General features: G+C 39.0%; 3 protein-coding genes across 4 annotated transcripts in view; 2 read left to right on the top strand and 1 right to left on the bottom strand.

Moving 5' to 3' along the window:
• Window positions 1–1,869, bottom strand: part of LOC116701028 (3-mercaptopyruvate sulfurtransferase) — a 3,247-nt gene extending 1,378 nt beyond the window's left edge. Inside the window, exon 1 of the mRNA XM_032534566.1 lies at window positions 1,201–1,869. Coding sequence (XP_032390457.1) covers window positions 1,201–1,780 — 580 coding nt within the window. The 5' untranslated portion in view covers window positions 1,781–1,869. The remainder of the gene's footprint in view (window positions 1–1,200) is intronic.
• A 1,570-nt stretch (window positions 1,870–3,439) lies between these two features.
• On the top strand, window positions 3,440–6,223 carry rps19bp1 (ribosomal protein S19 binding protein 1). The gene is made up of 4 exons (XM_032534589.1): window positions 3,440–3,674; window positions 4,122–4,295; window positions 4,673–4,770; window positions 5,687–6,223. The coding sequence occupies exons 1-4, from the start codon at window positions 3,620–3,622 to the stop codon at window positions 5,834–5,836; spliced, it is 477 nt and encodes a 158-aa protein (XP_032390480.1). The 5' UTR covers window positions 3,440–3,619; the 3' UTR covers window positions 5,837–6,223.
• Window positions 6,224–7,531: 1,308 nt separating this feature from the next.
• On the top strand, window positions 7,532–14,413 carry LOC116700991 (apolipoprotein L3). Of its 2 annotated transcripts, XM_032534513.1 has the most exons (9): window positions 7,532–7,745; window positions 9,235–9,348; window positions 9,781–9,888; window positions 11,017–11,112; window positions 11,211–11,250; window positions 11,328–11,379; window positions 12,296–12,425; window positions 12,595–12,783; window positions 13,879–14,413. In XM_032534513.1, the coding sequence occupies exons 1-9, from the start codon at window positions 7,737–7,739 to the stop codon at window positions 14,284–14,286; spliced, it is 1,146 nt and encodes a 381-aa protein (XP_032390404.1). In that variant the 5' UTR covers window positions 7,532–7,736; the 3' UTR covers window positions 14,287–14,413. The 2 variants fall into 2 exon arrangements, with proteins under 2 accessions (XP_032390404.1, XP_032390413.1); XM_032534522.1 differs by lacking the exon at window positions 11,017–11,112 and having other exon boundaries at window positions 13,879–14,412.
• The last annotated feature ends 371 nt before the right edge of the window (window positions 14,414–14,784 follow it).

Here is a 14,784-nt window from a genome sequence, read left to right as displayed (position 1 = left end):
GGGGGGGGGAAGGGTGTATGGAATGAGATGAGGCACGTACTATGGGTGTCTTATCACTGTAGACTTTCTGTAAAGATCAACATATCAGAGCCAATATCTACATTCTAACCCATCCAGTCTCCCTTCTATTGTCCTGCAGTGTGGGTGTGTGTGTGTGTGTGTGTGGGTGTGCATGTGGGTCAGTGATTGTAGATAAAATGCACGCCTTTATCACTCACTAAGCTCTGTGCTGACTAATTTGTGTTTGGTTAAAGTGCCAGCCATTCAGCACTCTCAGTAGTTTGTGTGTAAGTCAGCACATTATTCAAATAATGTATTTAAAAGTATATAAACTGATTGAAAATAACAAATAAATGTCAAAAAAATAAAATGCATGTTTATAGCTATGTTCTGAAAAGTTATCAATAGCAATGCTATTTAAATTTGTAGCTCCATGTGTGTTTCTGTTACTCAGGTACTGGGGTCCAGGTCTGAAGGAACACTTGCTTTAAAGTGTTTAGACAGAAAAAAATGAGTTACTTTTTGTTTACACAATGTCTTTTAATGCAACATTGGGATATAGTTCACTGAATTGAATATAGATATACTGTAGATGTTGCATAATGAATGTCTCGGTATATCTGCTTCTACGGATCTGATCAATGAGTGAACAGCATCCGATCAGTGAAGCTTAGACACATGTAATTTGATTTATGCGATCAATAAGGCATTGGATTAATTATTAACAGGGCAGTTACTACAGAGGGTTTTAGTTCAACACAGGCAAGCCAACCTAACAAGCCTTAACCAGAATCCAGGGTTGTGGTTTGACGGGAGAAATAGTCTTGGTTTGATTTCATGCTGCATACCTATCACTCAAAATCTTACTGTCTGTAAACCTTGTAGTTTAAAGAACCATTTTTAACCAGATGGGGCTTAACATTTGTTTTGTAGCCGTTAAATACAAAATTATGGAAATGAATTTCAGTGTCTGCTAAATTTTCTTCACTAAAAACACTCTGATCTCATGAGCACCCCAGACTGCAACTCAGTTATGGGTTAGCCTATGAATGGAAGATGAATTATTAGACGGCCCAGCACACTGTTGTTTATTAGACAATGTAAAAGATGTATTACGGTAATACGTCCTGTGAATGGGATCCATGATTTAGAGCTGCATCCTAACATAGCCTAACACCGTCATAGTTGCAGACAACTCACTGTCTCTGGGTTCCGGGTCCAGTCCTCTGAACCTGCCTGCAGGCCGGGCGTCCACCACCTGGAACCTTCTGGTGTCCAGGTTATTCAGGATATCCTCATAGTTCTTGATCCAGGAGCGGTTCAGGGAGGCTTTAAACTCGGACGGTGTTGGTCTGACGTACTGGTCGCTCACTGGTCGACCCTCCAGCTCCCAGTTCCCGAACCCCCCGTTGAGCAACGAGACCGCGCTGTGTCCGAACACCCGAAACATCCACCACACCCGGGGCGCCGAGAACGCGCCGAACTTGCTGGCGTCGTACACCACGACGTGCGTGTCGCGCTCTATTCCCAAATTCCCGACATAATCTGCGAAAGTCTCCTCGGACGGGAGCATGTGGTCCAGAGGAGAGGTTTTATCACAACACTGATCTATGTCAAAGAAAGCTGCGCCCGGGATGTGCCTCTTCTTGAACTCGCTCCTGGCGTTGCGTCGAAGTTTGGGCAAAAACCAAGAAGTGTCCAAGATGCGCATTTTCCCCTGGACCTTCACAGCCTCCGCGAGCCATTTCGAGGTGACCAGAGCTCTCGCTTGAAGCGCCATGGTTAACACTGGAGAGCAATAGGCTACAAAAGTTTACTGGGCTTCTGATCAACCTGATTGTGGTTGAGAGAGAGAGAGAAAGAGAGAGAGAGAGCGCATTACCGTGCAACAGCTGAAAGTGATAGTAACCTGTGACGCGCTACACTAATGAAGTTTTGTAATCAGCAACTATACGGGCTATTCTGTAAACTGTGTAACTTGTGCATACATTTACAAATAAGCCTGCAAGTCACTACACAATCACATTTAGTTGTACCCCTACTGAAATTTGATGTATAACCTTTTAGTCCAAAGTATTATTTCAAAGTGACAGCCTATATTTCTCTGCATTCATTCATTTCTGATCCGATGCAGCAACTTACACATTGGATTAACCTGTGTTGTTATCTGCAGGTCTTCTTTTAGTGATTACTCTCAGATGAGTTTGGATATTTATCTATTTATTTATTTAAAGTCTTAAAGGAAGCTAAGGGTCATATGTTACGGAAAGTAAGTAGGCATAACATAGTCAAAAATAAAAGTAGGCCTATTTGATTTTTCCAAGATGTAGGCCTAAGTATTTAGGCTTTGCTGTCCCCTCCTCTTGCAGTCGGTTATACTCTACCCTCTCCATAGAATATTCACAATCATGCACAATTACGATTGGCTCTTAAACAACTTTCTTCTTCTAATGACCTTTTACTGCACATAAATACACGTTTGTTGCCATACAAGGCTATGCTACAGCTGCTGATAATGTGCGCTCCTCTTAAGTCTGCAATGCATTGTTTCATAGGCCTACTTTTCTTTTTCTCTGAACATATTCTAGTGTGGAGTTTGCTCAGTTGGTGCTTTTCTATGTTGAGGGACACTCATGATCCTTCAATTTGCTCAAATTATAAGGCTAATCAAATTAAATGTAGATAGATAGATAGATAGATAGATAGATAGATAGATAGATAGATAGATAGATAGATAGATAGATAGATAGATAGATACTTTATTCATCCCAGTAGAAATTTTAGGCATGCAGTAGCAAGACAACCATAACACAAGAAATACATCACACATACATACGAATATCACACATACATAAGAATACAATAAAAATCGTTTGCAGAAATGCAATGACCGTGATAAGGTAAGATACGATGGTAGACTGTGTGCAATGATGATGAATGTGAAAAAGTGAAACAGTGCAGGGATTGAACAGTGCAGTAGATCATGATTAAATATGACTATAAAATATAAACATAATAACATATAAACTGACTGATTGAATAAGAATGAGAACAATATGTAACAGGGAATATGTTATAAGATGTATGATATAGATGTTATGACCACAGTCCAGATTGTGTATGAGGGCTAATATGGCCAATAAGACAGTTGTACAGCAGACAAGTGATATGATGGTAGGGTATGAGAGAGACAGGCTCATGCTGAAAAGTCCATTTCTCCCCTCCGCCTTGTGTTGTATTGAATGTCTTATCATTATTGTGTTGTACTGAATGTATTATTATTAGTAGTAGAAGTAGCCTAGTAGTAGTAGTAGTAACAGAAGCAGCAGCAGCAGTAGTAGCAGTAGTAGCAGTACACGGTTAGAAGTAGTAGTGGCAGTAGCCAGAGCCATTTCTCAATCACTTTGGGGTAGGCATAGAAGTAAGAAGTTCCCAAGGGGGAACTTTACACATCTTGGACTGTTTTCCAGCCGGTTGCTTTCAAGTGGTGCACAGGAGTAGCAGCTTACCGGATGTTGATAGAGTCACACGCGTTGTTGCTCAGTATTAAAGGTGATTTCATCTCGATGTAGCCTTTAACGTTAGTCACTAAAACTAAACCTAATATTATTAAATCAGGATGTCGGCGTCGTTGATCAGGAGAGGACTGCAGCTGCTGAACGACGATATTAAAGGTCAGTTTAGCCTTTAGCATTTCTAGCTTTATGACAGTTGGCTAACAGTTAGCATTGGACATTAGCGCCCGTCTGTCTGCCGAGACCAATGTAGTGAGTGTTGTTTCCTCGTTACAGTTTGGTTACAGACGGGGTTAACGTTTTCCCTTACTTTTTTTAAATTCTACTTTTTTTCATTATAATTGATCATGTAATTCAAAAACAGCTCTATAATGTGATTTTTTTACTTGTACAAAATAAAATAAAAGTATACTTTTTAGCATTAAGAAACAGAGAAAAACTAATAAAATGTACATTTGTGCAGGTAAAACCACCAAAATGCTTGGTTATATGTGTTATTGTATTAAATAAAGTGTACTGTTCAGTATCCAGTGTTAACGTTAGTAGGCCTACACAGAGGCTTGTTTGCAGCGTAACGTTGCTTTTCTCTCTTTATCTGTGTCTTAGATGTCCAAAAGGTCCAAAAGAAGAAGCAGCAGACCCCCAGCTCGGCCAAGGTAATGGAGCTGGTGAGCACAAACCGGCAGGGAGTCACCAAGCAGGTCAAGCGGCTGCAGGGTCGCCTGGGTCCCGGCAAGAGCAAAGCTACAGTCAAAGACAAGAGGATCAAGTCTGCAGTGGGTCAGTCCGCTCATTTCGATATCGACAATGTTTGATTTCCGGGATTGTCAAGGTGCTCCCGGAAAATTCCACCAAGCCTTCCTCTTTCTTTGTGCTGTTATGTCAAACTCCAGCCGATTTCTGAGGACTATGGTTAACTGCTAAAGTATCATCCTAAAGTAGAATTGTCATTTGTAATTTCACAAATGTGCAGCTGAAAATAGAAAATAGTATCTTAACAGCATTCATAGTTAATGGAGGGAATGTTAGAAGCCCTGTGGTGTTTTGTATTAGATCTGTTATGCCTTCCTACTCTAATGGCGGTTTACATTACATGGTACGTGCTCGGCTTGGGAAAACTCCATAAATGACCTCTTCTTCTTTGGTGTTGATTGTAGAGGAGTTCAGGAAGAAGCAGGGGAAGAGTCACATGAGCGATAACCTCAAGTACTTCATGGAAACTAGCTACAAAGCAACAGATTCTGACACGTCTAAGGTAAGAAAGATCTCTTAACCTTTTTTAGTTAACAAAATAAATTCACAAAATTACGTGAAAGGAAATACTCTTCCACGTAAACAGAAAAACACAGCCACATACCTTCTAGTTTCTCTTTTACCAAACCAAGACCAGACCAATTACTTTGTTAACTCATCATAAAACACACTTCATTCAATCAGGACAGAAACAAAATAAAACACACCACCACCGTTTTGTCAGTCTTTCCACTGTTCCAGCAATCACCAACTCTAGTTTGGTCAAAATACATCCTTATTTCAAATACACCTGAACTGCAGCTCGTCGTTATATTAGCTAAATAAAATTCCAAAATTAAATAGCCCATATACCTCTTCCTGGTCTTGGTTCTTTTTTCAGTTTAACTTTGGCAGACCTCTGTCCAAGTGAGGAGTTAAACCATCACGCACAGTAACACACGTGGCCTATTATGTGTGTTTTTTGTTGGACACTGTTGATAACAGAGGGCAGTTTGAGCCGAGACACAACCAGTTGTAGCAGCTCACGGCCGGCGTCCATATCCTCCCCGCTACAGCTGCAGCCTCCCTCGACCTCTCTCTGGCTGAATACAGCTGAATATCAGTTCAGTACAGTATGTACACTGTAAAAAAAAGAAAAAGAAATCACCTTCCTTAACATTCTCTTGCTTGCAGCTTGTTTGTAATACAAGAGAAGAGAATAGGGAAGTTGGTAAACGGCATTGCGCCCCCAGCTATCTCTGTAGCTGTTGCAGAAAGCAGAGCCCAGAAACACTATAACCTTCATTCAGATAGATAGAGATACGTTTGAAAATCTATGAATTGTCCATTAACTTTAACTTTACATTTACATGTGCTTCTGTCTACTGTCTACACGTGAGTTTGTCTGCCAGTGTTGACTTGCCTTCTGTCTCACTCAGATCCTGAACCACAATTCGGGGAGACAGTCTCGGAATCGGCCAGAGCAACCCGCCAAGAAGGCCAAGGAGTCGCAGTCTTTGTTCACAGAGGAGGAGTTCCAGCAGTTCCAGAAGGAATACTTTGGCAGGACTGTTGAGGGGAAGAGATAAAGCGCTCCAAGAAAACCCACACAAAGATACTTCAGCCACAGTGGAAACAGCAAGGCTCAGTGTTGTGGATCAAAGTGGTTTTCTGGACCAGATAATGTTCTGGAAGTTCCATTTCATGTTTCTTCAATGGAGCAAGAGAACTTTGAGTTAAATGTTTTGCATTTTGTGTTATGACTGCAGACCCATGCAGAGGACATGAGATCTACAGCGGGTTCCCTGCCAAGACTTTCAATCCAAAATGGGATTTTTGAAAGTAAGGTCATATGCGTCATCTCATTTGAGTCACTTTGTTTTCACATATTGAAAGTGTAACCTTCACATTAATACAAGTATTAAAAAATCCAACACAATAAAATGATTTTCATTGAAATTGTTCAACTTCTCTATAATTATAATTGGCTGATATTCGGATTCTTTGTCTCTTCCAGTCAAGACTCCAATCAGGATAGTTCAGTTTATATTAGAAATGAATTGAATTAAGAGTTAGTATTAAGCAGAAACTCAAACACATTTTAATTTTAAGTTTTGAAAATCAAGAATCACAGGTTAACTTTGTTCTTTTCATTCAGAGTGTGACCAATAAATCTTCATGCAGAAATATTTTCAGAGAAACAGGTTTAACTTTTCTGAACTTAATATATTAATGTATGTTGATTTAATAATCAACATGTATTAATATATTAAGTTCAGAAAACCAAATTAAGTGTCAGGTGTTAAAGTAAAAAAAAAATGTTGAGTTAACACTCGCTGCTGTTTGGCATTGCAGAAACTAATTACTAATCCTTTTGTTCATGTGTTACAACTGTACAGGCTACTTTAAATCATGGGTAAGCAGCATTGTATTGTAGTAGCTAGTCGAGAGGTAGTTCTTTAGTTTAATTTACAACAATGCATATTTTATAAAATGATGTGTATGAAAATTCTTGTAACTAATAACTAAAGCTGTAGTGGAGTAAAAAAAAAATGAAAATACTAAGGTGCAATAATTCAACATTCTACTAGTTTATGAGTATATTCAGTCCACCACTGGTGAAGAGGAAGGAGAAGAAGAAGAAAACGAGATAATAAGACATTTGAAATGATTCTTAAAGACATCCACGTTCTGTATCCACCCACAAAGTTTGCCCCTGAATGATATATAGAGATGAACCAGTGTTTTAAAGAAACAAAAATGACAAAAATTCTGTTTCTAAGGTAAGAGTCAACTGCAACGTTTTTGATGTAACTACTGGGAATTGTATTCTGTGCTAAAAAACATTTTTTGGGACACTTAATATCATAAATAAGGTCCCGCTGGGAGCTCAGTATTAAATATGGGACCAAAGACACATCTGGAAAGTCTTCAAGAAGATATCTGAAGCAGATGATGATTGAACAAAAGCAGGAAACAAAAACAACATTAAGCAAATATTAAAGGTAAAACATGGTAAAAAAAAATATGTATCAATGTTTCCCAAAGCCCAAAATGACGTCCTCAAATTTCTTGTTTTGTCCAAAACTCAAAGGTATTCAGTTTACCGCCACGGAGGAGGAAAGAAACTAGAAAATATTCATATTTTAGAAGCTGGAATCCGAAATTTTTTTTTAAATATATAAAAAGACTCAAACCGATTAATCAATTAACAATAGTTGGCGATTAATTTAATAGTTGACAACTAATCGATCCCTCGTTGCACCTCTAGACTTTAGAGAATACTTTTCATTCCATCAACAACAGAACCATAACAGGTGTGTGAAGCACAAGAATGCAGATGCTTGAATGGCAATGTCAATCATCTTCATGTACAACCTGCTCAGATTTTGGGGATCGGCGTTCAGAATTTAATCGTGAGAAGGAAAGTAAGAGCAGCCAAGGAGAGTGACTGTGGAACGACTCAATTACAGCAGGGGAAGTTACACAATGGCAAAGGTAAGAAATTAGATAATTATGTGTTTTCAAAGGCAGAGTGAAGCTGCATTGTTGTCAAACAAAATGCTACTGAGCAAATTAATTTGAAGGAATACACATATTTGGTATTTAGCCTAATGTGAATTAACTTTTGTGTCCAGGCTTCACTATGTGCAGAGTTTGACAGCAAATGGCAGTTTTTCCACCTTAAAGCTCAATTTTACAGCATGTACTCGCAAGCATCATTTTGTGAGAGGTTAAGAGCAAATTGTGGTCCAAAATGTAATTTAATGTACTGTAGAAACTTGAAGTCTCCAGTGCACATATCAGAATCAGCTTTATTTGCCAGGTAAGAGGACACATACGAGGTATTTTTTTTTGGAGCATCGTTTTCTCACAATGTGCTTACACATATAAAAACAACCAAAACTAAAATATACACACTAATATATATACACAATATATACATACTCTAAACAACATACACTGAGAATTGAATTTTCAGTGAAGTAGGAGACATCTTCCAGCAGATAAACTTGTCAAAGGAATAACATTTTATATAGCTTATATGGGAGAAAAGGTATATTTGAACTTATATCATAAGAAATTTGAACCAGTTAATTAATTTCATTTTCTGTGAAAATGACAGACCAGACAGATTAATATTCAAAGCAATTATTTTTGTCTCGAAACAAATCAGTTTCATCTGTTACATTGTTTTGACATAATATCCAGTTTGCAAAGGTATAACTGAAACAGCAGTCATCAAGGTATTTGTTCAGAGCAAAAGTGAAAGTAAGAACCCACTTAGCACTCCCGTCTATAGTAAATAAGTCGTGAGTGACTAGATGTGATCGCTCTTGTCTGACGGGTTTGGCAAGGCAAGGCAAGGCAGCTTTATTTGTAGAGCACATTTCAGCAACAGGGCAATTCAAAGTGCTTTACACAAAATCAGTTAAACAGATAAAACACAAGTACAAACAGTTAAAAATCATAAGCATTAAAAACCGGTAAAACACATGAATAGACAGTTAAAAAAATAGACACATAAAACACAAGAATAAAAGTTACAGTGCAGCATAATAAATTTAAAGAAATGAGCAGTCATTTAAAGAAAGGCAGCATGAAAAAGAAAGGCAAGCTCGATTCAGTTCAGCAGGTAGAGTCCACCTTGATAAATGAAAGCAGATTGATGCATTTTCTCACCACACATTCATTTTGCTAAGGATGTGCAAATCAGGTATAATAAAATGTTTTTTTTTCTTCTGATGTGTAATAAATATAATCTTTTGTAGGGTTATTAGAGTCAGGTTGGGAATTTGACTCCAATTGGGATCATGTTTAACGTAGGCTCAGCGCTCAGAGCAACTTTATAATCTAAACATCAGACAAATAAGTGAAATGACAAATTTTAAAAATCCCAAAATGTGAGTGAATGGAAACTTTCCTCATAAAGTCCTGGGATTGGCAGCCTCAATGCTCAGATGTGTCAGCCCCTGTCTTTCTGCAGCCAAACCCACCAGTGCCGTTGCCAAGGAGAAAGCTTTTCCCCTCAGACAGCACTGAGGACGACAATCCGTTACAACGTACTTCCACTCCTCAGTCTCCTACAAAATCTCCACAGGTTGGTGCCTACATGAGATCCAATTTTGATATTTTTTGTTGATCTGGTTTTTCTGAATGGGCATGGACTAATATTGATCATTTTGGCATCATTCATTTTGATAACTTCAAATTTGACTTTGTTCTTGACATCTAATTCCTAATTACAGTGCAGGCTAATGGCATCATGTCATTAAAACTGTGTGCTGTACGCCTCTGTGGCATCTCTGTCTCCTTACATATACACCCAACAGATACTGCATGTATCATTCCATCCAAATTTTGTGATACACAATTCAAAACTTGCATACAATACGTCAACAGACATCTGATAAAGTCACACACACATTAGACAACACACAGTAACATTATTAGTAGTATAGTTGTATCTTTCACTCAATAACACTGTCAAATATTACCACTCTTAATGAAGGATATTTTCACTTGACCTCAGGGAGGGTCGGTCGGCTCAACTCCTCCACCAGTGTCCCCGAAGAAGTGGATCGTTAGACAGAGTTCTGGAGGACTTGACTCTGGAAATGGAACTTTGGAAATCATCAAGGTAACGTTGTTGCATGTTTTATTTCCAATATGTTCTACTCGTGCGGTTAAAAAAAAAAAAAGGTTCCCCGAATGTTTCTTTGTGAGCTGCAAATATGTTGTGGTATTTTGGAAATCCCAATTTTAGGAAATATGGAGCTAAGCTAAACATAATCATTTGACTCTAGGCACAGCAAGAAGCCCTTAAAATCCCACCAGTTTAAAAAAGCATAAATTAGATGTACTGTATATAAATTATAAAATTATATTATTTATATATTTTCTTACAGGCTGATAGATGTTTTGAAGACAAACCACCTTAAATGTTTCTGTAGGATACAGTGTTAACAACTCAACTAGTTAATAGGACAATATAAATATATTAAAGCTACTGAAACCAGAACATATTTTAGATTATTTCCCTAAAACTTAATTTTGTGGATAACTGTTCCTGTGCTCCTTTGCGTCAAAAGGAACCAGTTGAGATGGTTCGGGCATCTGGTAAGGATTCCCGCTGGGCGCCTCCCTAGGGAGGTGGTCCAGGCACGTCCAGCTGGGAGGAGGCCTCGGGGAAGACCCAGGACTAGGTGGAGAGATTATATCTCCAACCTGGCCTGGGAACGCCTCGGGATCCCCAAAGTTTGGGGCCCACTGCTGGAGCTGCTCCCCCGCAACCCGGCACTGGATAAGCAGACGAAAATGGATGGATGGATGGATGGATGGATGGATGGATATTCCTATGCATTAACAAAATAGTTCTTATTGATGTATGTTTTCAAAAGTAAAAAGTAAAGTAAAGTGAAACTCCTGCATTTAGGTTGAGAAACAGGTATATTGTATTGGCAAAATTAAAACTTCTTGTGTAAAGTGGATCAGAGGAAGACAGGTTGACTGGTAGAAAATCCCTTCCACATTAAGTTCTTAAATGTGTGGCAGAATGACATTGTGTCGGTCTGTAATAGAAATCAAACCTATTTAGAACATTTTGAAGGCTGCAATTGCAAAACTAGCAAAATCAGAAGATGACAAGGAATATTCCTTCAAGGCACAAAGGAAATTGAAAATAAACCATCAGACTGCCTCCAACCTGTGAGATGTTATTTGTACATTTCTTCACTTAATAAAACTGGACTGTGACTCATTTTCCCAGGTGGTGGCCGAGCCCCCAGTTTACAACTGCCTAGCACAAGCTCCTCCTCTGCCTCAAAAACCTCCAAAAGAACAGCCTCCTGATGGACACAGAATGGTAGCTATTTTACTATCATTAAGCTGTTTCACTAAAACAATGTCAATAGAATACAACTATAGTTTGTTTCGCTGAATTTACTTGTCTTCTTCTATCAGGATGACATCTCTTTTTCCAACTGGAAAAAAGGACTGAAACGTGAGTCTGAAAAACAGTTTGGTGTTCTCAATGTGTTTGGTAACTTGTTACTGAACTAAAGTTGTGTTGACTTGCAGCCTGGAATTCTCTGTGCGCAGACTTCAAACTTAGAGGAGAGGATGAAAGAACGTAAGTACATCTTTACACGTTGCGATGTGGTTTATCAGAGGTAATGTTAACCATGTTCAGTGTGTTAGCATGCTAACATTTGCTTATTATAGCACTAAAAGCTAAGGCTGATGGTAATGTCTTTAGTCTTGCTGGTTTTGGGTCATAGAGGAACATGAAAGCTACATTTCAAATCAATTCATCCAATAGTTCACCAAAGTCCATAGGATTCATCCTCTGGGAACATGAAAATGTTTGTGCAACATTTTAAGTAAAGGTTGACTCATTCCACAAGATAAAGGACAACTTTAAGCTGGGCCGATGCTAGAACAAAAGTCAGGACATCTTCAAATTCTTGGTTCACCCTCTGGGGACCATGGCACGGTGGCTCAGGTAGGGCCGTTCTATGTGACGTTAGCATGTTCTCCCCATGTTTGCGTGGGTTCCCTCCAGGTGCGCTGGTTTCCTCTCACCATAAAGACATGCATGCTAGGTACCTAGGACTACAGCTGAAAATTTGCCATGCGGCTAACACTGGCGCATTTACAGAAATGTTGATTAATGTGTATTGTCCTAATAAAATAAATGCAAAGATCTTAAAAAAAAATTGTACCAAATGTCATGGCAACCCATCCTGTAGTTGTTCAGAAAGTTCTGTCTGGACCAAACTGGTGGATCAACTGACTAGCATTGCCATTTGTGGACGCCAGTGTCACTTGGTCTTCATCAGGGACCAGTTTTCTAATCAACTTTAGACTGACTGGGATTCTTAGGTCAAAATGTTATATGAAAGGCCATGACAAAGCCACACGGGCCTTTGTGCGAGCTAATGATGATGCATCTTGTTACAAACTAAGTCCTTTTTTTTACTTGACTGGACAGGTTTCTCTAACTAAAGCTGACTTATAATAATCAAAAAAATGTCAATACTTTCCAGGATCATCACAGTTGAAGTTGAACAGCTCTACAGCGCTATACAGCGTTACATCTTTCTGATGTCTAAACATGGTAAAGACCTAAAGCGTCACACTGAGGAGCTACTCTGCATTGCTGACAACTTGGACAAGGTAAAAAGGCCACAAAGGCTATGTATATTGCACTTGATCTTATTAAAGGAGTCATACTTTAATTCAAACCAGTCATGTAGAAAGACTGGTTCTTTCTGGATACACCCAGCACTAGTCTAATTAAATACCTTTAAGAAGATATGTATAATCCAATCCCTTTAATTTTAAGGTTTCAAAGGGGACAAAGATTGCTGGCATCACAGGAGGAGCTACAACTGCAGCAGGTGGTGTTGCAGCAGCGGCCGGGGTGATTCTGGCCCCAGTAACAATGGGATTATCGCTGGCACTGACTGCCGTCGGGGTTGGTGTGGCTGCAGCCGGCGGCGTCACTGGTGCATCAGCAGCCATCGCCAACAAGGTGACCGGACATTACACAAACTTTAGTGTTTTATACAGTATTATAGGGTTTTACTCTTGTAAGGCTATGGTCCAACATCTAAGCCATTTTGGGCACCACGTTAGCGGAATAAATGTAACCAAAATACTTTACTCGCATCAAATACTTGTAGTTGGTCCCCATAGCCGTCTTTGGCAAGTTTTGTCTTTGAACTTTTTAAGCGTTAAAGATATAGTGCGTAGTTTCTTTTGCCCCGCAAGGAATTCTAAGTAATGACAACATAACTGTCAGCACGTGATACAAGCCTTCTGTGATCACGTGATTTTAGTGCTAACAAGCCATCACCATTGACTGCCATTCATTTTGACGTCACTTTGACAGCGCATAACTTTACATGCCAAGTGTTTAAAGACTCTATTTGTCCATTGTTTGTTTCTAAAGAAACACATCAATGTGTAAAAGGCTCCATTACCTTATACCTCACGTCATGGCGCCGCAGCAGACGTTTTTGTAAAAATAGGCCATGATTGTGTCATAACCAAGCAAATTACCAAACAGTACAAGATAAGCTCAGAGGCAGTTTCGACTTACACACTCTATCACCGGTAATAGCCTTCACTGCTCACGATCCAGAACATGGATGTGCTCAACTCACAGAGATAATTTGAAAGCTTTGGAGCTTTGGTGCAGAATCCTAAAAGTATAGACAAAGAGAAAAGAAACCAAATGTGTTGTCTATGGTGATCCAATGATGGTTAAAAAGAATAGAATACAAGATCTGAAATCTTCTTTTGTATAAAACACAGGGAATACGATTTGTTCAATTGTTGTCATTTTGACCAACGAATGATGAACGTAAAGCCACAAGGGGTAAAACTTTAAACCTTCCCCCCCGATGGTATGCACCGAATGAACTCAAAGCAACATCTAGGCTGCACTAGTATCCACCAATATTGCTTTGTTTCTCTACAAACAAAATTGTATGCTGGCAGAATAATAATTAAAAAAAAGAAAATATAAACACAAAATTATTTCCCATAGTGGTTTTAACTTTTTATTTTACCATTGTGTATTAAAAGCTGCTGTATTAACAGATAGGGAAACATGTTCTTCCAGGCGAACGTCAGTCAGGGCAAGAAGAAACTCGAGAAGACCTTCCAGGAGTACCAAGGCCTCATGGGTTATATTCAGGAATTCTTGAAGTTCATCAACGAGGGCCTAGAGCAGCTGAAGCAGCATGATCAGTCTGTTCTGAGTGAAGCCAGGAAGGATTCGGGGAAAGTAGAACAGATGGTACAGCTGGCCGCTACAGGACGAGCCAGTGCCAAGGCAATAGAGGCCAACAGTAAAGCGTCTGGGTTGATGGAAGGCTTCGCCCTCGCCATCGATATCGAAGGAAAGAAGGGTCAGAAGCCAAAGAGGGACTTCAAGTCGGCGCTTGGTAAGAAAATCCGCAAGCTAGCAGAGGAGCTCAATAAGGGCTTGGATGAGCTCAAGGACTTGTTCAATAAGTATTGTTCATAGGAGGGAAAGGTTTTTAAATTGTTGACCTTCTCCTACCTGATTTCATCTTCATACGTTCATATTTGCCTATATGTATGCATCAAATATCTGTAATGTATCAACATATCTGGCAATGTAGTGATATAATTAATAAAAATAAATATAACACAACAAGGAAAAGTCTCCACTTTAATGTCCCTATTAGGCTATTATAGGCCCAAGGGCGTAACTTTGGGTTAAACATTGGGGGGGTTGAGATCTCCAAATATTTAGTGAGGTCCAGGGACATGTCTGCATGTATTGAAAAAAGCAAGAAAAACATTGGGAGATAAAACTTGAAAAAAGCGGCAAAAACATCAAAAGGCGAAAAAATTTGGCAAAAGCAACACTTTTTTTTTTTTTTAACTTTAAAAGCCACATAGAAATTGTCCAACAAAAAGGCTACAAAAACTTACAAAAAAATTCCAAACAACAACAATAACATTAGAAAAATACCTCAAAAAGGTAACAATAACTTTG

The sequence above is a fragment of the Etheostoma spectabile genome, chromosome 2 (genome assembly GCF_008692095.1).
Source record: "Etheostoma spectabile isolate EspeVRDwgs_2016 chromosome 2, UIUC_Espe_1.0, whole genome shotgun sequence".
NCBI classification, from domain to species: Eukaryota; Metazoa; Chordata; class Actinopteri; order Perciformes; family Percidae; genus Etheostoma; species Etheostoma spectabile.
The sequence above is the reverse complement of the archived record's forward strand: the minus strand, read 5'-3'. Positions and strand labels throughout refer to the sequence as shown.